Genomic DNA, 19,157 nt, shown 5'->3' on the forward strand with positions numbered 1-19,157 from the left:
TTGTTTAATTGTTAATATATGTATGAATATATTATACCATTGAGCAATTTCATTGTCTAAAATATAAGGGTGAATAAAAGATTTTTGAAAATAATATTTTTAGCTTAAATTAAAGATAACAAAGTTCAATATAAATCGTAATATAGCAATTTTAAAATATTTTTAAAGAAAATATGTAGTTTTTTATAATTCGTATTTGAAAGATTTTTGAATGTTTTCCTCAACGATGCTATAATTTATTTTAGAATCTTTATGTTTATTTGCGTTGTTTATATGAATTTATTTACAAATGACTATATTTGTATTTAACATCATATTTTAGATTGATGTTAATTTGAAAGAACTTTACCATCATATTAAATAATAATTAATTAATTTTCATAGTCTGAGAATGATTTTTTGAAAAATTTAAGTTAAGAAATAAAAATTTTTACCAAACGGTATTATCATGTTTTAGAGGATAATTGCTAAATTAAGATTTTTAAAAATATTTTAGCAATATTATGAGTAATGGTGAATAGCTCCCAAATATCTCCCAAATATTTTGGTGATTGTCAATTTGACGTTACTAGATTTTTATAATTAACGTTTAATAACGAATTTTAAGAGAGATATATATATATATATATATATATATATATATATATATACACGTTTATTTGATACTTCAAACCAAATAAAATCTCTTTCCAAATGAAATTAATTTCTCTTATTTTTTCAAAAAACAAATTTGGAAATTATTTTTTATAAGTTATAATAAATTTTAATTTTAATTTAATTTTAAATAAAGATAACCCGTATATCGGACGGGTACTAAACTAGTATTATATGAAATCTCGTTTGGATTTGGAGTTATTTTTATAATAAAACGTGGAAATGATAATATTTGTCAGTATGCATTAAAATCTTCTAAGTAGACCCCAGCCGGAAATAATAACTTTGAATTAATTATAACTTTTAGATAGGAAATTAAAATATTATTGCCGACTAATAACATATATAAAGCCATAAAAAAAAAAGTCTAATTACATGGCAACAAATCTTTACCAAAGTGAAAAACAAACTACGAGTAGCTTAACTATCAACTCAAAAATAGTAATAAATCATCCCATTGAACAAGTTTGTGATTTGTTTGTCAACAATATTGTAGCTAGACTATCAAAGTTTAAAATAATAACATATGGCGATAGATGGATAAGATAAGTCAGTAAGTGTATGTGTGAACGTCTGGACGAGAAGTCAACTAGTTGACCTCGTAGAGATACCGTCACGCCACGAGAGTTGAAAATTCAATATACAGTAGTAGTGTTTTGTTCTATACGAAGAATACAATCATCGTGGTCCTATCATTTGAAATTCGGAAAGTTTGAACCTAAATAATTACACTAGGGCAAAATAATTACTATATTCTTATGCGTTTAAAAGTAGTAATTAAGAGCATAGTGTATGGCTTATTCTATCGGTCTTTATATGTGAATGTAATAAGTAAAAGAGAAATTTGTATGTTAAAACGTCTCTTTCGTTATGACCACTATGCTGTCTATACACACTAGCTTGGGACTTCCGAGAACATGGGGCTAAACTTAATTCACACCGAACCAACCAAAAAATAAAATAAAAGATTTAACTATCCGGAATAATGAATTGAATCAAGTAGATTAAAATAATGATAAATGATATACGCAACATTTTGTTTTCATTTTAACCTTGTTAACAAATTTTTAAGTTCTTATGGTTATTTATTCTTCAACCGTTTTTTTATATATAATAGAAAGAAAATCAGAAATAGTAAATTGAGGTAATTGAGGATTTATAATTACCAGCAACGGGAATCTCAACGGCGAACTCGGTGTAACAAAAGACGGAGAGCATGGCGGAAACACCGGAGACAACGTAAGACAAGACGACAGCTGGACCGGAAGTTTCACGTGCTTCAAGCCCAGTGAGAACGAATATACCGGAGCCAATGACCGCACCGATACCAAACCACATCAGATCCCACCACGTCAACGTCTTCTTCATCTCGTGACCACTACGAGCTTTTATCTCGTTGATCTCGTCGGTGTCGAGCGACCGAGTCGTGATACGATCCAAGAACCGACTCGGTGTTTCTTTAAGCGCTTTTAAATAATTCCCCATGCTTTGGAATGATTCCTCCGGTAAGAAATCTTCTTTCGTGCATGAACATCCTCGCTGACGTAACCCCTCGCCACCGCCTTGTTCCGATGCCATTTTCTTCTTCTTTTTCTTTTTGGTTCGGACAATGAAATTATTTAATTACGATCTAGATTCTGATTCAGATTCAGAATCTGAGATCGGTTTTTCTGTTTGTAATGGAGAGAAGAAACTTGGAAAAAAATACAGAGAATTATATGAAACTGAAAAGTGAATATTTGGGATCTTGAAGTCTGCCTTAGTTATAGTAGCTACCCTTTGACGCTTCTGTGAATTTAATAGTTTTGTGTAACTTACGATCCGTATAAATTAAATATGGAATCCTTGAATTAAATATAATCAACCCATAAGATTGCGTTATTATCTATTATGAGTCACTAGTTGAGTAGTTGCATTCTTTGACCTTTTTGAAAAATACCATAAAGGAGTAAATCGAATTATAACAATAATAGTATAGCTAGGGTCCAAGAACTGTGATACTTATATTTGGGTTATCTTTTTACCTCTCTAATAAACCATTAAATAATTTTTAACAATTAGCCAAAACGAAAGATCATGTCTCATGTGTATGTATGTGGTATGTGAATTTAAAGAGCAGTAACTAGTAAGTTACTAGTAGAAGTTGGGAATTGGGAGCTAAAGAAGAAAGTATACTTGTCTTTGCAAACGTTTTACATAAGATTGATGTGAGGATCACATAACCATTAAATCAAGATAATATATTTTTGAACCAAAGTTTAGGAACTAAATCATGTGAGAATTAATCATGATATTTGTATTTAAAGAGTAGTAAGTTATCAAGATATTGCATATGAACAAAAGTTTAGGAAATAAAAACGTCTTAAAATATATAGAGGAGCATTCAATGGATATCTTCCTCCCTTTTTGAACCTTAATTTTTTTTTGTTTTTCGTTTTATGATGGAAACTTTTCGTTGTCGTCATTTAATTAACTGTAAGTACAGTATTATTCTCCCAAAATCACAAATGGACGAGAATATATTACAATTGGGTCTTGTTGCCCACTATAAAAGGCTCAGGTCAATGTCTCTATTATGATGGTTCGATTTGAATCTTCTCTCTTATTTCATTAATTTGCGTCAGCTGCTCCTACACATGTATCAGTGACGCCCCGCGTATTTTTTCATTTTATTTTTGCGTGTGTCAACGCATGCATATGTGAATGATACGAGTGTATATGTACAACAAGACTTAAAAAAATAACTAATCCTTGTCATCAAGACGAATCTTGATCCACATATGTGGACAACCATTATTGTTTCAGGGTCAACCATAGTATAGTGACCAATAATAAAACTTGAAAGTCAAAATTAGTTTCCTTTAGATAAGTGACAGTTTCAATGAAACCCCATCCTTCTGTTCTGGCTACTTGATTCGGTTAGTCTCTTTAACCTTTGGCATATTATATTCTATACAAAACCCAAATTCACTACGTTAAACAAAAGGAACAAAACAAAGGTACATTCCAAATATCCAATTTATCCAGGAGACTTAGTTTTCTTTGCACCACCCAGAGTTTTGTTTTTTATGATCATGAGCCCTGGTTTGGATGAGATACTCTTGATCAATGAGGCCACTGAAATTGTCAAAGGTATTTGACTTGTACTGTTGTACAATTGTAACGGTTTATCTTCTGTTGTCCTATAGGTACAGAGGCGCGCAGGTCTATGTTATTCTGAAATCTGAACAATGGTTGTCACATCTTTCCGACGCAATTGTGATTTCTATAAAATTTTAGTGTTAACTGTTTCGTAAATAAAGTCCTGTGTGAAAGATAGAAGATGGTGATGAGATTTAAATTGATCTGTAAGCAAACTGATACGAGTAAAAAAAGCTTTGCAAGGGGATTTATTTTCAAAAAGATGGAAAATAATAAAGCACAGCGTTAGTAAACTGATACGTGTAAAAGGCTATGGTAGAGGCTTTGCAAGGGGATTTATTTAGTCAGGGTTTTAGCCTTTTATATGGGTACACATAATCAAGATTTAACAAGTGATAGAATTGTAACAAACAGTCAGGGATTGTGCATAAAGCTGTAGAATTTAATCGCCACTTGCGCATCCTTGGCAACCGCAGTGAACGCATTCGACCACTTTCTCTTCACGCAAGTGTTTGGGAACACGACATACACATGTTGTTCCATAGTTGTGGTCTCTTGGCTGTATGCAACGCAAGCAGCATAAACGTTCGTATCCTGACTGCAATTCACAAAACAGAGAGTTTAAAAAAGAGTCAGTAACAAACACAGACACATAACAAAGGAACACAATCTTTATTCACTGAAAGAATACAAAAGTTAATCTAGGTCAATGTCCAGATAAGAATGCCTACAAACAGGATATGCATCAGAATTCTAAGATGAAAGCAAGGGGAATTTGTTGACAAGGATTCAAGAGAAACCATTATCAAGAAGCAATACTTGTTCATATTTCAGATGATGTTCAGAAGCAATGTTAGAGCTAGTCAGGATTCGGCAAAGAAGCAGTTTCAACAAACAGAGAAATGGTCTATCTAAGTGACAGTTTCAACAAACAGAGAAAACATATCTTAAGAAGCAATACTTGTTCCTCCTAAATATTATCAGAAATTTTGGACCCTACCAAAGAAAACAACAAGCTAACGTCTAGAACCTATTTTTTTGTTAAGATCATTCCAATAGATTGCATATACTAATACACCAAGTTCAGAGAAATAGCTTCGAGATCCATTGTGCACTAGAGCGATATTAGGTCCCCTAAACTAACTCAACAATATTTTACACATCCTCAATCAAATGTAATATGCAAATCAACTACAGAAACTCCAATATTCGCTTCAATTTGGCCTCAGACAACTAAGAAAAAAAGAGGTGCACAGACAAAAGTTTAACAAAGAATGACAACAAAACGCACCTTTTTCCACTTCGCAATCAGGCTACGATCCGCATAGCCTTGATCCAAGCAAAACTCATACAGCTCTTTAGAAATTTCTTCCCTTCGGTAATAAAGGTCATATACATACCGACTCCTCTGATGGGAAACTTTGAAGATTGGCCATAAAGTTTCACACTTTCTCTTGCCATCATGAGTATCCATCTCAGCTGCACAACGAACAAAAATAGTTAGACCACTAACAGAAGAAGGAAAAAAAACTCACACTTAAGCATCTGAGATTGAGATATAGCAAAATCAAGATTGAGCACAAACCTTCCCTCATCTTAGCATCTAGCTCTCGAAGAGTAGGCTCGATCAACTCCCATCCTTCTGGGTACTTGACTCGGTTAGTTTTAACCTTCGGCATCTTCTACAGAAAGCAATTTAACAATGTGATACACAGTAACGAATTGAGCTAAGTCTGTCTCCAAAAAAGAAAACGAAAATCGAATTCTAAGACTTTCATGGGTTCCTAAGAATCTCAATTAAGCATATGAAACTTAAGGTTCCTCAAAATTAGGGTTTCTACATCGAGGCTACTATCAACGCGACGCAGACGGAAGATCCTAACGAAATCCAGAACACTCTAGGTGAAGTTTGAGTGATATAACGGGAACAATTAGGGTTTATCAATCTATGTGATCTGAGATCGACACTAAACTTAGAAAAGGGAGAAAGTTTAGGGTTCAGAAGCGAAACGAAACGATTGCAGAGGTGCGAAGCAAGATTAGTCTAAGAGGGAAATTGAAGAAGCGTACCTTTCGGAGAAACTAAACGACAGGACGAAGAAGTTGAAGAAGAGAGATCGCGGCGGCGCAGGGACAAGGAAGAAGAAGCAACGTCGTCGAAGCTCTTTACTCTTCTTTAGGGTTGGCTTCGGTATAAACAAGTCCTCGGCCGGTCTGAGGGATAAGAGATACACGTGTATTTGTGTTTTGTACCTTTTTAATTAAATTGACAAGTCATTCTCAGAAAATTTGAAAATCACATAACAAAGGGTTTTAAAATTTATGAATATTTTGAATTCATTTTTCATTTAATTTTATTGCATTATAGATCCTGAAATTAAATCAGTGGAACAACTTAAAATTGAACCAGTCTTTGTATTTTGATTAAACCTCTTCCTTTGTTTTTTTTGTTATACGACATAACCACATTGACCATGGTTGCATTCAAATGCATTCACATTCAAGTTCAAATCAACAAATATCATATGAATAGACAAGACCACATATGCATAGAAATTTAAGAAAAATGCGAAAAAGAACAAACCCAAATGATTCATTGGAACTTTATAACAACATCAAACATCTTTAGCTTTCGACATTGTCTGGGTGACTAAGCAATTATTTGGCAAAACGCAATAAACAGCTTCAAGAACAAGACCAGTGTAAACCTTAGTCTGCTACTGCATATGGCAGCCACTGATACATAGAGGAACCAAAAAGCATAAAAAAGAAACAGGAAAAAAGAAGAAGAAACTGCTTATTCCTTTTTGCCGATTCCATTTGACATGTTGTAGATCCCTGTTCCCTGACTCAGCCAAACACATGTTTTCATAGTTAGATGATGAACAGGTTAGGAAAGCTGAGGCAATATCAATGATATATATTAGAAAAACCCATAGAACTAGAGCATTTGGAATTTTGCAGAAACAATCTAGTGGACGTAGCAAGTTCAAAAAACGCGTTCCAAAAGAATAATAGATAGATTCAAAGACAAAACATGCAAGGAACTGAACATATGAACTCACAAACATGCAAGGAATATAAAGTTGTGAAAACCAGCAAGGAACTGAACATATGAACTCACAATCATGTAGAGGGAACTTGCAGCCAAGGCAAGAGGAATTGCAACGGAGGTGACCTTGTCCATTGGTCCTTTCAAATAGGTGTGCCTTTGGATGCTCTGGAACAATCTCTGCTTCTCAAGAAGCTTCTCTCGTGGCCTAAATGGAGTTTCAGTCAACATGATCTGCAAGTCCATAGCCACCACCATATTATCGTTAAACGTATGACCAATACATGAGATAATAACGCATTTACACAGAAGACCAAACTGATAAAAACAAAAGCATTATTTATATAGAAGAAGCACATACTGATAAAACAAACCATTTGATAATAACTAGAATTGAATTCAAGATACAAATTGATACATCCAAATTAAGCTTGTATCATCATTTTTATCAAAAATGTTTTATGCCCTTCATCAAAATGGGGCTATGGCTGGATCTGAGTGTGTGTAAACAGTCGAATTAGAGATTACACATCGCAGAGATCAAAATCAACGCCATTAGAAAAACTTGTAAAAGTTTAAATCCCGATTGAAACTAGGGAAACTTTCAATAATCGATCGAAAACAAATTTGAGACGGACACAAACCTTAGAAAAAGAAGAAATCTATGATTAGAAACGAAACACCCCGATTGCTACGAAATCAAAATCGATCTTACAGGAAAAATTTCAGAAGCTTACCGGAGAGAAATTAAATCGAGGAGATGAGGGGATTTTGGAAGGAGAGCGATGAGAGATAATCGCAGGCGCAGATCGATGACGAAGAACAAGAACAAATGAGGTTGAAATCGTCTTAGGGTTGGGTTTAACGTGTCATCATCAGTTGGGCCGGGCCCAAATTGACTAGAGAATCAAACTTTAAGTTCAGTTATATACCAAACCGGATCGTACCGTCTTTCTAATTTCAGGTTTGTGTTCTGAACCGGCCGTTCTTCTTAAGGCGTCTCTCTCTTTCTTCTTCGCCTCCTCTCTCTCCCTCTCTTTGCATCGTCGCTCTCTCTCTTTCTTTCTCTTCCTTTTTTTCGTTTTAAACCTCAAAAGAGAATCCACAAACTTCTTATAAAAGAGGCGGGAAATTTCTCACGCGAGTTGCACAGAAAGCGAAAACCCTAGCTTCTGGGCGAGGGAGAAAGATGAGCGTATGGAACTACGTCGTTACGGCTCAAAAACCGACCTGTGTCACTCACTCTTGCGTCGGAAACTTCACTAGTCCTCAGGAACTCAATCTCATTGTTGCGTATGGAGCTTCCCTCTCTCCCTTTTGTTTTCTTTTGTTGCCCCTCTACATTTTTGTGTGCAGATGTTAATTTGGGGGTTTAGGGTTTTATAGGAAGCTAGTTCCCATCAGGAGTTGATTTTACTCGCATTGCCTCTACTTTGAGAGCTGTGTATTGGGTTTTCATAATCTATTTGGGATTCTCTGATGTGGTGGATGGTTGTTTATCTGGGAGATGTACACAAATGATTCATCTGTTGATCTACTCTGGAATTGATTTCATGTTAAAGATAAAAAAAACACGCTAATGCTTTTGAAGATTTAAATTTGCTTAATTCTGGGGAATTGAAATTCAGTATATGGTTTCGGAAGATATCTAATTTTCTCTTTAACATTTAGTATCTTCTTTTAGAGATGGTTCATTTGCTGTAAGTTGGTAACAGTATTTTTACCTTTCTCAGGAAATCCACTCGGATCGAGATCCATCTGCTTAGTCCACAGGGACTTCAGGTACTTCATTATCTCTTATTTTAATTACTCGGTTTATGCTTTTCCATCTAAGTTCATTTCACTTTTGTAATAATAAGTTCCATGGATTAAGAGTGGAAATGTAAAATGCTATTGTTACTTTTAGTCTTATTCCGTAAAAATAGAGCCCCCATTTGTATCGGATACGTTGAGTGATTTTGACTTTGCAGACTATACTGGATGTTCCTCTATATGGGAGGATCGCAACTTTGGAATTGTTCCGTCCCCATGTGAGTATATTTTTCATATTGCATACTTTTATCAGTCTGAGGTATTAAGAAAGTGTCGATGTTAATTGACAGTACTTCATCTTCTGCAGGGTGAAGCTCAAGATTTTTTGTTTATTGCAACTGAGAGATATAAATTCTGTGTTCTTCAATGGGATTATGAGTCTTCTGAGCTCATTACAAGGTCTAATTTGCCGAAACATATAAATATTTCATGCTATCAGATGACGTTTAAGCAACCGAATGTGTTATATGCTCCTGTAATGTAATTTATTCGAATTTAGTGTTAGAAAGGGATCAAAGTTTAGTAATTATGTGCATAGTAGTGCATGGGATCAGGTTGTGTCTTTTAGATAGAACTCATCTTATCTGTTCAGAATATGTTCTAAAATCCCAGTTATATTGGGATCATCTATCTATATGTACTTTAGAGTATATCCAAATCCTGAAAAAAACTTCGTGGCGCTAACATAACTGTTTAAATGTTAGTTATGTTACTCAGTATACAAAATTACTCTTACCCTTACTCCTGATTCTAAATATCTTTTGAACATTTTATAGGGCAATGGGGGATGTTTCTGATCGTATAGGCCGACCGACAGACAATGGTCAGGTATTGAGTTCAGTAGTACTACACTGTACCTTTCATAGTGGCTAGATTTTGTTTTTCCTTCTTCAATTGTATCTGTGCTATAATTTAAGGTTATGTGGCATGTTTGATGCTGAGTTTTACTTGACACTGTTTTTGCAGATTGGTATAATTGATCCTGATTGCAGAGTAATTGGTCTCCATCTGTATGACGGCTTGTTTAAGGTATGGTTTTATCTTCTAAAAGAAATTAAACTCATAGTATGCAAGTTTGGTGTCCATATCATATTACTGAGCTCCCATTGATCAATTGGAATGGACGTTATTTGAATGTTTATTCTATTAATTGGGTTCTTCTGTTAGGTTATTCCATTTGACAATAAAGGACAGCTCAAGGAAGCTTTTAACATAAGGTACTGTTTTCAGTCAAATGCTGCAATTTGGATGCTATCAAGCTTATGTTTTCCTCTGTTTTTTTGTTGGTTAGTCGTGTGTGCTCTAGTGCACCACTTGTTTCCATGCATCAGCTTCTGTCCTAACCCTCAATTAACTCTTGCAGATGTGGTTATTTTGAGGAACACAACACTTAATCTAATATTTATTTGCTTAATTGCAGGCTGGAGGAGTTGCAGGTCCTAGATATCAAGTTTCTGTATGGATGCGCGAAGCCAACAATTGCAGTACTCTATCAGGTTAGCATACTTATGTAAATGGATATGCTATGGAACTACTTTTGTTAATCATATATATTTGACTATTTTTTTGTCCATGTGAACCTAGCTCTGTAAGCAATATTAATCAAAGAAATCCTTTTTTTCTTTTCTTTTTTTCTCTCCATACCCGCTCTGTTGGTAAGCTAGCAGAAATTGAGCAAATAAACTGTGTTGTATTTTTTTCACCTAATTTTATCTTTTCAATTAACTTCGTTTACTTTGCTAATCCAGTGTAATGCACCCTATGATTTTTTCTGGGTGAACTAACTAATGCTTGGGATTACAGGACAACAAAGATGCTCGTCATGTCAAAACGTATGAAGTTTCTCTAAAGGATAAGGACTTTGTCGAAGGGCCATGGTCACAGAACAATCTCGACAATGGTGCTGACTTATTGATCCCTGTGCCGTCACCTCTGTGTGGCGTCCTTATCATTGGAGAAGAAACAATCGTTTATTGTAGTGCCAATGCATTCAAGGCAATACCAATAAGACCAGTAAGTATTTTTGACGTTATGTCATATGGTCCTATAAACATTTGCATAACCTTTCAGCGAGTATTCCTCTTGATTTTCAAGTTTGGCTCATGACTTCAATATGTATTGTCCAGTCCATCACAAAAGCATATGGAAGAGTTGATCTTGATGGTTCTAGGTATCTTCTGGGTGACCATGCTGGACTGATTCACCTGCTTGTTATAACCCACGAGAAAGAAAAGTGAGTTAATATTACATAATTCATTTGAAATGAATAAAATGTGGATATTCTGACTTTATTTATTTCAAGGGTCTCTGGCCTCAAAATTGAGCTTTTGGGTGAAACCTCTATTGCATCTTCCATCTCGTATCTTGACAATGCTGTCGTCTTTGTTGGTTCAAGCTATGGAGATTCACAGGTACGCTAGGATTAAATAGGTTTCTCATTACGTCTTTTGAAACAATGATTTTTTGATGAATGTAAACTTATATAATTCTATGGTTACCAGTATCCTAGTTATTTGTCTTTCGATTGTTATTTTCTTTGAGCTAGTATAATATCCAAGCCTAAACCATCTAAACGTTTTCAATTTTTATTTTCTTATTTTCTTATTGCAGCTAATTAAGCTAAACTTGCAACCAGATGCAAATGGTTCATATGTAGAAATTTTAGAAAAGTATGTCAACTTGGGGCCTATTGTCGACTTTTGTGTGGTTGACCTTGAGAGGCAGGGGCAAGGTCAAGTTGTAACTTGCTCTGGAGCATATAAGGATGGTTCTCTTCGCATAGTTCGCAATGGGATAGGAATAAATGAACAGGTTTGATGTATATTTGGAATTTCATTTTGTCTCACTAGTGACATGTAAGCAATATTCCCGTTTTATGTAATATAATAAAAATCTGTTCAATTGCAGGCTTCCGTGGAACTTCAAGGCATCAAAGGAATGTGGTCCTTGAAATCTTCAATTGAAGAAGCATTTGATACATTCCTTGTAGTTAGTTTTATCAGTGAAACTCGTATATTAGCCATGAATATAGAGGATGAACTAGAAGAAACAGAGATTGAGGGTTTCTTGTCTCAAGTGCAGACATTATTTTGCCATGATGCTGTCTACAACCAACTTGTACAGGTATGTTTTGCCAGTGCTCATTCATTAGTTTCTATGCCTTTGCTTTTAGTTTGATTCCACAAGGCAGGACAATTTCGTTTGAATTCCGTTTGATAGGTGATAAGTCTATTCCAGATTTACAACACAGAGCTCTCTTTACTCTGGAATTCCCTGCACTATAATATTTTATGTATTTAGGGGTAATCAGTTTACTGCTTAGGTCTTTCAAAGCAAATCAAATGTAGGAGTGCTTGTGTATTTCATCATTGTTGGTTTTTTTCAGACAAAATTTCCTGTCAGCTATATGTTTTCCCCTAGCATGCACTAACTACTATCTTTTTCAATCAGGTTACCTCAAATTCTGTTAGATTAGTCAGTTCTACAACTAGAGAATTGCGGAATAAATGGGATGCCCCAGCTGGATTTACTGTTAATGTTGCAACTGCAAATGCGAGCCAGGTCTGTCCTTCTTTATATAGTATATTTTTTCTAGCTGTTATATCTAATATTTGTCCCAGAGAGAAGAATTTTAGGAGTATCTGATGATACAGTGACTTTGTTTCGTTCTTCAACTTGTATTTTTTAGTATCTTTCTCCTTTCTTGACATGCAATGTGATTTGGAATGATATACTTGTTAGGTTCTTTTGGCCACTGGAGGTGGGCATTTGGTCTACCTAGAAATTGGGGATGGGACATTGACGGAAGTCAAACATGTGTTGTTGGAGTACGAGGTTTCTTGTCTTGACATAAACCCCATTGGCGATAATCCTAATTACAGTCAGGTAGCTGCAGTCGGAATGTGGACAGATATAAGTGTGAGGATATTTTTGTTGCCGGACTTGACTCTTATTACTAAGGAGCAACTAGGAGGAGAGATAATTCCCCGATCTGTTCTTCTTTGTGCGTTTGAAGGGGTATGATTTTCTTCAGATTGTTGTGTAATGACCATCTTTTCTTGTTAATGCAGCCTTTGGTTGCCATATTAATAACAGTGGTATTTCATTTGTCATAGATATCTTACTTGCTCTGTGCTCTTGGAGATGGTCATCTCTTAAGCTTCCAGTTGGATACAAGTAACGGGAAATTAAGAGATCGGAAAAAAGTATCACTGGGGACTCAGCCTATAACTCTACGTACTTTTTCATCTAAAAGTGCAACACATGTCTTTGCTGCATCAGATAGACCAACTGTTATATATAGCAACAACAAGAAGCTGTTATACAGCAACGTGAATCTGAAAGAAGTTAGTCATATGTGTCCCTTCAACTCTGCTGCTTTTCCAGACAGGTAAACTAATTTCTTTCTCTGTTTTATTCATTGGGTCCTAAGTACATTGTGGTGAAATCTGGTTCTTCTTCTCTTCCATGGGCAGTCTAGCAATAGCCAGGGAAGGCGAACTTACAATTGGCACCATCGATGCCATTCAGAAGCTTCACATACGCACTATTCCTATTGGAGAGCATGCTCGTCGTATCTGCCATCAAGAACAAACACGAACATTTGCTATCTGTTGTTTGAGAAACCAACCACTTGTGGAAGAATCTGAAATGCATTTTGTCCGCCTGCTGGATGCCCAAAGTTTTGAGTTCTTGTCAACTTACCCTTTGGATGCCTTTGAATACGGTTGCTCCATATTGAGCTGCTCGTTTACAGACGATAAAAATGTCTATTATTGTGTTGGAACGGCATATGTTTTGCCCGAGGAAAACGAACCAACTAAGGTAACATTTCAGTATTACACAAGACTGTTTTGTTTTGTTTGTGTTAAAATTTATCCTTCTATTTTTATTTTCTATTGTGGATGTAGGGAAGGATACTTGTGTTTATAGTTGAAGAAGGGAGATTGCAGCTTATCACAGAGAAGGAAACCAAGGGAGCTGTTTATTCTCTCAATGCTTTTAATGGCAAACTTCTTGCTGCTATTAATCAAAAAATTCAGTTATATAAGTGGATGCTGCGCGATGATGGCACTCGGGAGCTGCAGTCTGAATGTGGACATCACGGTCACATTCTAGCTCTCTATGTCCAGACCCGTGGAGACTTCATCGTCGTTGGTGACCTCATGAAATCAATATCGTTATTGATTTACAAGGTATAATGTTTTGATACAAAATTAGTTTCGATCTTTTTTGTGAATGCATGTGAAATCTTTAGATTGTGATGCTTATAAGAAGTTACCGTGACTCTTTTGACTATTTGTGTTTGTTTTAAAGCACGAGGAAGGTGCAATCGAGGAGAGAGCTCGTGACTATAATGCAAACTGGATGGCAGCAGTTGAGATACTCGATGATGACATCTACCTTGGTGCTGATAATTGCTTCAACCTATTCACAGTAAAGAAGAACAACGAAGGTACTACAGATGAAGAAAGGGCTCGTATGGAGGTGGTTGGTGAGTATCATATTGGGGAATTTGTGAACCGATTCCGCCATGGCTCTCTTGTTATGAGGATGCCTGATTCAGAGATTGGTCAGATACAGACTGTGATATTTGGCACTGTCAGTGGGATGATTGGAGTGATAGCTTCTCTGCCTCAAGAACAGTATGCGTTTCTAGAGAAACTGCAGACGAGTCTGAGGAAAGTGATTAAAGGAGTTGGTGGGCTAAGTCACGAGCAATGGAGATCCTTCAACAACGAGAAAAGAACTGCAGAAGCGAAGAGTTACTTGGATGGAGATCTCATTGAATCGTTCTTGGATCTGAGCAGGAGTAAGATGGAGGAGATCTCTAAAGGTATGGATGTTCAAGTGGAAGAGCTGTGCAAGAGAGTTGAGGAACTCACTAGGCTTCACTGAGCAAATCCATATCTTTCTCCCTCCCTATTTCTCGACAATCTTTTTTGGTTTGAAAGAGTTTTCTCTGTGATTTCCATAGAAGAAGTGAGTGTGTCATTTTCGTTTTGGTGCTTCATTTTCAGTCTTTTAAAGGACTTATTTATGCCGATAAAACGAAGATTACAGACATAAATTTCGCATTTTTTCTTTGATTGAAAAGAATTGTAATCATTGCAGTTTTGAGGGTTATGATTATATCATCAATAAGAGTGTTCCAATGTAATGGAAATTTCAAGTTTGTTAATTTTAAAATACAAATGTACAACAACAATAGTTACAACAATACATGAATACAATATGGAAATCGGTTTAGATTGGTTTGATCCGGTTTGGTAAGGTTCAGAGAAATTGTCGGAACGACAAAGAATAAACCAGAAGGGTTTAGAATTCTGGTGGAAGAGAGAAAGAAATGAGCTGAGAATCTGCGACGGAGGGAGGTTTGTCTTTGTGCCACGTACGAACCCTAAATCCTCTTTTAGCCCTTTCCTCCACCTTGAAGAGCTCAGCTTCCGTCGAATCTCTCGTAAAGTAATCACCTTTGTCTTCTCTGACTTCTTCTTTCTAATGTGAATTGTCTTTTCGTTCCTTGTTTCTGCTTCCATATGTTTAGATTCTTGGCTTCATTTTGTTTTTATTTTGTGGCACCCAAACCCAATTAGGTGAAATTTTGAACTGCATCGAGGTTTAAGCTATTAACTTTTGGCGGCGCCAAAAACCATGTTCTTCCATAGGCTATCAAGATTAGGTTCTCGCATTGTTAAAGAGCTCCCGAGAGGTAACTTTTAAAAAAATTGAATTTGTTCTTTACTTTTGGTGGTGGAGGCAGAGCTCATAAATTATGCTTTTTGGGCAGAGAGTCATTTCTCAGTGCGTGGAATGAGGATTCTACAAAGGTCTTATGGCCAATATCTGCTATCTTCGGTTAGTCTGAGCTTCCTTCTCAGCTATGAAAAGTTTTGTTGCATTGGTTTTATTTCTAGCTCATGTATAGGACATGGCACTTCCCATTTGCGATCGAGCTTTAAGATATGTGTTGTGATTTCTTAGTTTGTCCTCTCTGAGTGAAATTTGGATTAGGTAAAAGCTTGTTGTCTGTTAATACTAAGTTTGTTTTTGCTAGGAATCCTGAACCCATCCTTTTCAGTATCATGAAATAGTTTAGCCAGTAATAAGACATGCGATGCTTACTTATAGTATATAAGCTCAGCAATCAATTGAGAGGGTTTGGCTTTAGCTCAGTTTAATGTGTTGACTTATGTAAGTGAATAAGCTATGAAGATTGGGTTTTTGGGTCTGTGGCATGTTCTCTTACATATTAGATCTTGATTTAGCATCTTTGCTCTTTTTCTTCTCGACAGCCACTGCTACAAAGGCAATCTAGGAGTTTTCATTTTCAGGAAGCGTTGTTCTCGAATAATCATAAGCTTAGTACATCTTTCAGCACGGCCTCTGAAAAAGGTGGCCAGGATACAGAAAAGTAAGTTTGTATATATCTCATAACACATTCAACTCTGATACAACAATAAATGTAGACACGATATTGTTGCCCGAATGTAAGAACATACATGCATTTCATGTTCTTTTCAGGATAAACGTTATCTTTGTTGATAAAGATGGTGAGGAAATTCATGTTAAGGTCCCGATTGGAATGAACATCCTTGAAGCTGCTCATGAAAATGATATAGAACTCGAAGGCACAATTTCTTCCATTTCTTCCTCTTTTTTTATTTGTCCGATGAAAGCTCTTTTTACTTAAACCAAGATAGGAAGTAATGTCTCATTGATCCTTTCATTGGAAATTTATGCTTTTTTCAATCTTTAGGGGCTTGTGAAGGTTCTCTAGCGTGTTCAACGTGCCATGTGATTGTTATGGTAAAACCATCTCTTCCTTACAAATTACAATTACTTATCTACTAATCTACATAGATGATCATGAACTGTGTTTTTTAAATCAGCTGAAACTGTCATTGTAATAGGACACCAAATACTACAACAAACTCGAAGAACCAACAGATGAAGAGAATGATATGCTAGATCTTGCTTTCGGGTTAACAGAAACGTGAGTTCTCCCTCTGACACTTAAGTAGTTTCAATTGGCTTTCACTGAAAGTGTTTACATTATTCATTGAAATTTTATAGGTCACGATTGGGATGTCAAGTCATTGCAAAACCAGAGCTAGATGGAATCCGCTTAGCCATTCCTTCCGCTACTAGAAATTTTGCGGTTGATGGGTTTGTTCCCAAACCTCACTAGACGCTTTTAAGTTTTAAGCCTCGGAGCTGAGGGTTTTTCGAGTTTACACCGGTTTTCTATCCAGAAAAAAAAAATCATTACATAAAATTACCCTTAGGGAGTTATACAAATGTAATTCAGACGGTGAGATTTCAACTCAGCTTGTTTGTTCTTACAGCATTGTCTCATTGTTTCTTGAGTTTGATTTTAGATTAATGACAAAGCAAAAGATACAGATGAACAAATCAGAAACTTGAAAGCACTTTGATCGCGTGAGCATTTAACCTCAGCAGTCGCTTACCCACAGCACCAGCAGTCTAAAGGGCTTGTGGTCTCGTACGTTGAGTTACCTCTAGAGCAAGTAACTAAAACAAGTAACTTTTTATATGCCTAAACTAGATTGGCGCTAAGACAACAACTTTCTTACTTCTTTCTATTTAGTTTTAGTAGACTGTATCTAATTCAACCCTTTCTACTCTCACCAGTTGTAACCCATTTAAAATATATTAATTTTTTCATGAAAATATAATAATAAATTTTCAATTTCTAAATCAAATCTTTTATAATAAATTTATGATGCGCCAATAAGAAGAAGCGTGAACCGCACTCGCTTACACGTATTATATTTTCTTTCTTAAAAAATCATACTAGTAAATCTATATTAAAGATTTAAAGTTAATTACTTAGATGTTTTGTGTGATTTCGAAAATTAGGTCATTTTCCATTATGGAGTCTCTATGTTCTAGCCATGTGTAACTATTTTACATATTTCTCTATACAAAAACTTATCTAACTCATTATGAGATAGAGCGTGAGCACACGCGCTTATAATGACTACCTCACATAGTAAATTTACAATACAATCTATGATTGATTTAGCTTAAATTAGTCATTACAGTCTCAAATACCTTAGATTTTGTTTCTAGTTTATGAAATTAAATCATTTAATCATATATTTCTTGATTTCCACTTCTCATATACAAACAAGAGTAAGAAAATAAGAAAGCCTTAAATTTTGCCTAAGCTTAGACATAGGTTTATGGTATGTAGATAAATCTTCAGATTTACTAATAAACAATCTTTGACACGTTTCTCTCTCAATCTCACTTTCTTAAACTCCCAAACCTACAACTTCTTAATTTGCACTCCCCAAAAAACCTATATAAGAAGGCATCCTCCCAACACCAAAGATCACAACAACAACAACAACTTTTTCTTATAAACAACTACTTCCTGAGAGATATGGATAACTTGCTAGTGTTCGCCGATGAAGACACCAACCCAAGGAATGGTGAGAAGCCCCCACACCGAGTGTGTCCGAGGTGTCACTCGGACAACACGAAGTTCTGCTACTTCAACAACTACCGCAAGTCCCAGCCGCGGTACAACTGCAAGAACTGTCGTAGGCACTGGACTCATGGTGGGGCTTTGAGGAACGTACCAATTGGTGGGGGTTCTCGTAAGATCAAGAAGGTAAGGGTGGAGCAACCTCCGGCTTCCCGCGGTATGATTCCTCATGACATCCAACAATTCAATCCTCAACATTTCCCATACCTTCAAGAAAACAACGATTTTGTTGGATCTTTTGGTGCTGCTGCTCCTTTTGGGAACCATTTCGGTCTTTTCCCTGATCTTCACGGTGGTATGTTAGCAAATGTGCCTCCATTTCAGAGTTTCCTACCAAATTATCTCATAGATTACCAAGATGTGTCATTTGAACAAGATTTCTATGATGTTGGATCGGTTAACCCTATGATAAACCAATCAATTGGTGGTGGTTATGTTGATAATCCCAACGGTTATCTCATAAGTCAAGTGGATCAATACGAGTGGAGCCAGCTGAGCTTCAACAACACTGCAATCATGGATCCTGGCGCCAGCACCAGTGGAAGCAGAGGACCTGAAGACATGACCGTGACCAGCGACAACATCAAGAGGCTCAAATACAACCGTGTGATTAAGCATCCTTGTCACTTGGAGAAGCATGGTCCTTGAATCTTTAACCGTATTACCGGTTTTCTTTTTTTAATAATAATAATTATAAGTCAAAATTGTCTCAGTTTTATTTCCCTTTTTTTGTTTCCTTTCTTTGTTTGGTTAATAAGGTTTGTATCTTTTGTTTCTCAAAAGATTCAACTATAAAGTTGCTTGTCTGGTCTTTTTCTTCTTCGTTTTTTTGTATAATATAATATAATTATCCATTTTTCTCAATTTTAATTTTCTTTTTTTCTTATTTTTCCTTTTGCAAGCTTAATTAATTATTTAGTCATTAACTAATTACCATTCGTTGCTTTGCAATCTGCCTCTTGTTCATTGCTAATATATTTA

General features: G+C 35.8%; 6 protein-coding genes across 7 annotated transcripts in view; 3 read left to right on the top strand and 3 right to left on the bottom strand.

The window, feature by feature from the left end:
* The window catches only part of LOC17879819 (cationic amino acid transporter 1), a 6,334-nt gene extending 3,874 nt beyond the window's left edge, over nucleotides 1-2,460 (bottom strand). The window contains exon 1 of the mRNA XM_006285075.2: nucleotides 1,821-2,460. Within this exon, the coding sequence (XP_006285137.2) occupies nucleotides 1,821-2,232 (412 nt within the window). The 5' untranslated portion in view covers nucleotides 2,233-2,460. The remainder of the gene's footprint in view (nucleotides 1-1,820) is intronic.
* A 1,582-nt stretch (nucleotides 2,461-4,042) lies between these two features.
* LOC17879951 (protein BUD31 homolog 1) lies at nucleotides 4,043-6,015 on the bottom strand. Of its 2 annotated transcripts, none has more exons than XM_006284619.2 (4): nucleotides 5,866-6,015; nucleotides 5,381-5,474; nucleotides 5,087-5,274; nucleotides 4,043-4,393 (listed from the first exon to the last, which is right to left on the bottom strand). In XM_006284619.2, the coding sequence occupies exons 2-4, from the start codon at nucleotides 5,472-5,474 to the stop codon at nucleotides 4,238-4,240; spliced, it is 438 nt and encodes a 145-aa protein (XP_006284681.1). In that variant the 5' UTR covers nucleotides 5,866-6,015; the 3' UTR covers nucleotides 4,043-4,237. The 2 variants fall into 2 exon arrangements, with proteins under 2 accessions (XP_006284681.1, XP_023635479.1); XM_023779711.1 differs by having other exon boundaries at nucleotides 5,381-5,477; nucleotides 5,866-6,014.
* Nucleotides 6,016-6,368: 353 nt separating this feature from the next.
* On the bottom strand, nucleotides 6,369-7,692 carry LOC17878638. The gene is made up of 3 exons (XM_006284826.2): nucleotides 7,585-7,692; nucleotides 6,920-7,081; nucleotides 6,369-6,640 (listed from the first exon to the last, which is right to left on the bottom strand). Exons 2-3 carry the CDS (start codon nucleotides 7,076-7,078, stop codon nucleotides 6,593-6,595), a joined length of 207 nt encoding a protein of 68 aa, XP_006284888.1. The 5' UTR covers nucleotides 7,079-7,081; nucleotides 7,585-7,692; the 3' UTR covers nucleotides 6,369-6,592.
* A 181-nt stretch (nucleotides 7,693-7,873) lies between these two features.
* LOC17877916 (DNA damage-binding protein 1b) lies at nucleotides 7,874-14,831 on the top strand. Its single transcript, XM_006285668.2, has 19 exons — nucleotides 7,874-8,140; nucleotides 8,581-8,629; nucleotides 8,818-8,877; nucleotides 8,967-9,058; nucleotides 9,436-9,487; nucleotides 9,626-9,688; nucleotides 9,827-9,876; nucleotides 10,080-10,155; nucleotides 10,463-10,672; nucleotides 10,786-10,892; nucleotides 10,962-11,070; nucleotides 11,270-11,470; nucleotides 11,567-11,782; nucleotides 12,110-12,220; nucleotides 12,401-12,676; nucleotides 12,775-13,049; nucleotides 13,135-13,483; nucleotides 13,570-13,854; nucleotides 13,976-14,831. Exons 1-19 carry the CDS (start codon nucleotides 8,037-8,039, stop codon nucleotides 14,555-14,557), a joined length of 3,267 nt encoding a protein of 1,088 aa, XP_006285730.1. The 5' UTR covers nucleotides 7,874-8,036; the 3' UTR covers nucleotides 14,558-14,831.
* A 112-nt stretch (nucleotides 14,832-14,943) lies between these two features.
* LOC17881045 (adrenodoxin-like protein 2, mitochondrial) lies at nucleotides 14,944-17,028 on the top strand. The gene is made up of 8 exons (XM_006284494.2): nucleotides 14,944-15,124; nucleotides 15,256-15,371; nucleotides 15,450-15,517; nucleotides 15,955-16,073; nucleotides 16,184-16,290; nucleotides 16,419-16,468; nucleotides 16,573-16,655; nucleotides 16,736-17,028. Exons 2-8 carry the CDS (start codon nucleotides 15,314-15,316, stop codon nucleotides 16,848-16,850), a joined length of 600 nt encoding a protein of 199 aa, XP_006284556.1. The 5' UTR covers nucleotides 14,944-15,124; nucleotides 15,256-15,313; the 3' UTR covers nucleotides 16,851-17,028.
* A 999-nt stretch (nucleotides 17,029-18,027) lies between these two features.
* On the top strand, nucleotides 18,028-19,040 carry LOC17878285 (dof zinc finger protein DOF4.3). The gene has a single exon (XM_006282838.2). It carries the CDS (start codon nucleotides 18,072-18,074, stop codon nucleotides 18,822-18,824), a length of 753 nt encoding a protein of 250 aa, XP_006282900.1. The 5' UTR covers nucleotides 18,028-18,071; the 3' UTR covers nucleotides 18,825-19,040.
* The last annotated feature ends 117 nt before the right edge of the window (nucleotides 19,041-19,157 follow it).

Source organism: Capsella rubella, unplaced genomic scaffold (assembly GCF_000375325.1).
Source record: "Capsella rubella cultivar Monte Gargano unplaced genomic scaffold, Caprub1_0 scaffold_7, whole genome shotgun sequence".
Taxonomy (NCBI): Eukaryota; Viridiplantae; Streptophyta; class Magnoliopsida; order Brassicales; family Brassicaceae; genus Capsella; species Capsella rubella.

Excerpts from the sequence above, each read along its gene's own strand:
- LOC17879951 (XM_006284619.2), bottom strand. The coding sequence starts at position 5,474 with ATGCCGAAGGTTAAAACTAACCGAGTCAAGTACCCAGAAGGATGGGAG. Across the intron at positions 5,275-5,380 it reads AGATGCTAAGATGAGGGAAG|CTGAGATGGATACTCATGAT; the intron begins GTTTGTGCTCAA and ends TTCGTTGTGCAG. Across the intron at positions 4,394-5,086 it reads TGATTGCGAAGTGGAAAAAG|TCAGGATACGAACGTTTATG; the intron begins GTGCGTTTTGTT and ends TGTGAATTGCAG.
- LOC17878638 (XM_006284826.2), bottom strand. The coding sequence starts at position 7,078 with ATGTTGACTGAAACTCCATTTAGGCCACGAGAGAAGCTTCTTGAGAAG. Across the intron at positions 6,641-6,919 it reads CAAGTTCCCTCTACATGATT|GGAACAGGGATCTACAACAT; the intron begins GTGAGTTCATAT and ends TGGCTGAGTCAG.
- LOC17877916 (XM_006285668.2), top strand. The coding sequence starts at position 8,037 with ATGAGCGTATGGAACTACGTCGTTACGGCTCAAAAACCGACCTGTGTC. Across the intron at positions 9,689-9,826 it reads TGTATGACGGCTTGTTTAAG|GTTATTCCATTTGACAATAA; the intron begins GTATGGTTTTAT and ends TTCTTCTGTTAG. Across the intron at positions 12,677-12,774 it reads TTCTTTGTGCGTTTGAAGGG|ATATCTTACTTGCTCTGTGC; the intron begins GTATGATTTTCT and ends CATTTGTCATAG.
- LOC17881045 (XM_006284494.2), top strand. The coding sequence starts at position 15,314 with ATGTTCTTCCATAGGCTATCAAGATTAGGTTCTCGCATTGTTAAAGAG. Across the intron at positions 15,372-15,449 it reads TGTTAAAGAGCTCCCGAGAG|AGAGTCATTTCTCAGTGCGT; the intron begins GTAACTTTTAAA and ends CTTTTTGGGCAG. Across the intron at positions 16,074-16,183 it reads GGTGGCCAGGATACAGAAAA|GATAAACGTTATCTTTGTTG; the intron begins GTAAGTTTGTAT and ends TGTTCTTTTCAG.
- LOC17878285 (XM_006282838.2), top strand. The coding sequence starts at position 18,072 with ATGGATAACTTGCTAGTGTTCGCCGATGAAGACACCAACCCAAGGAAT.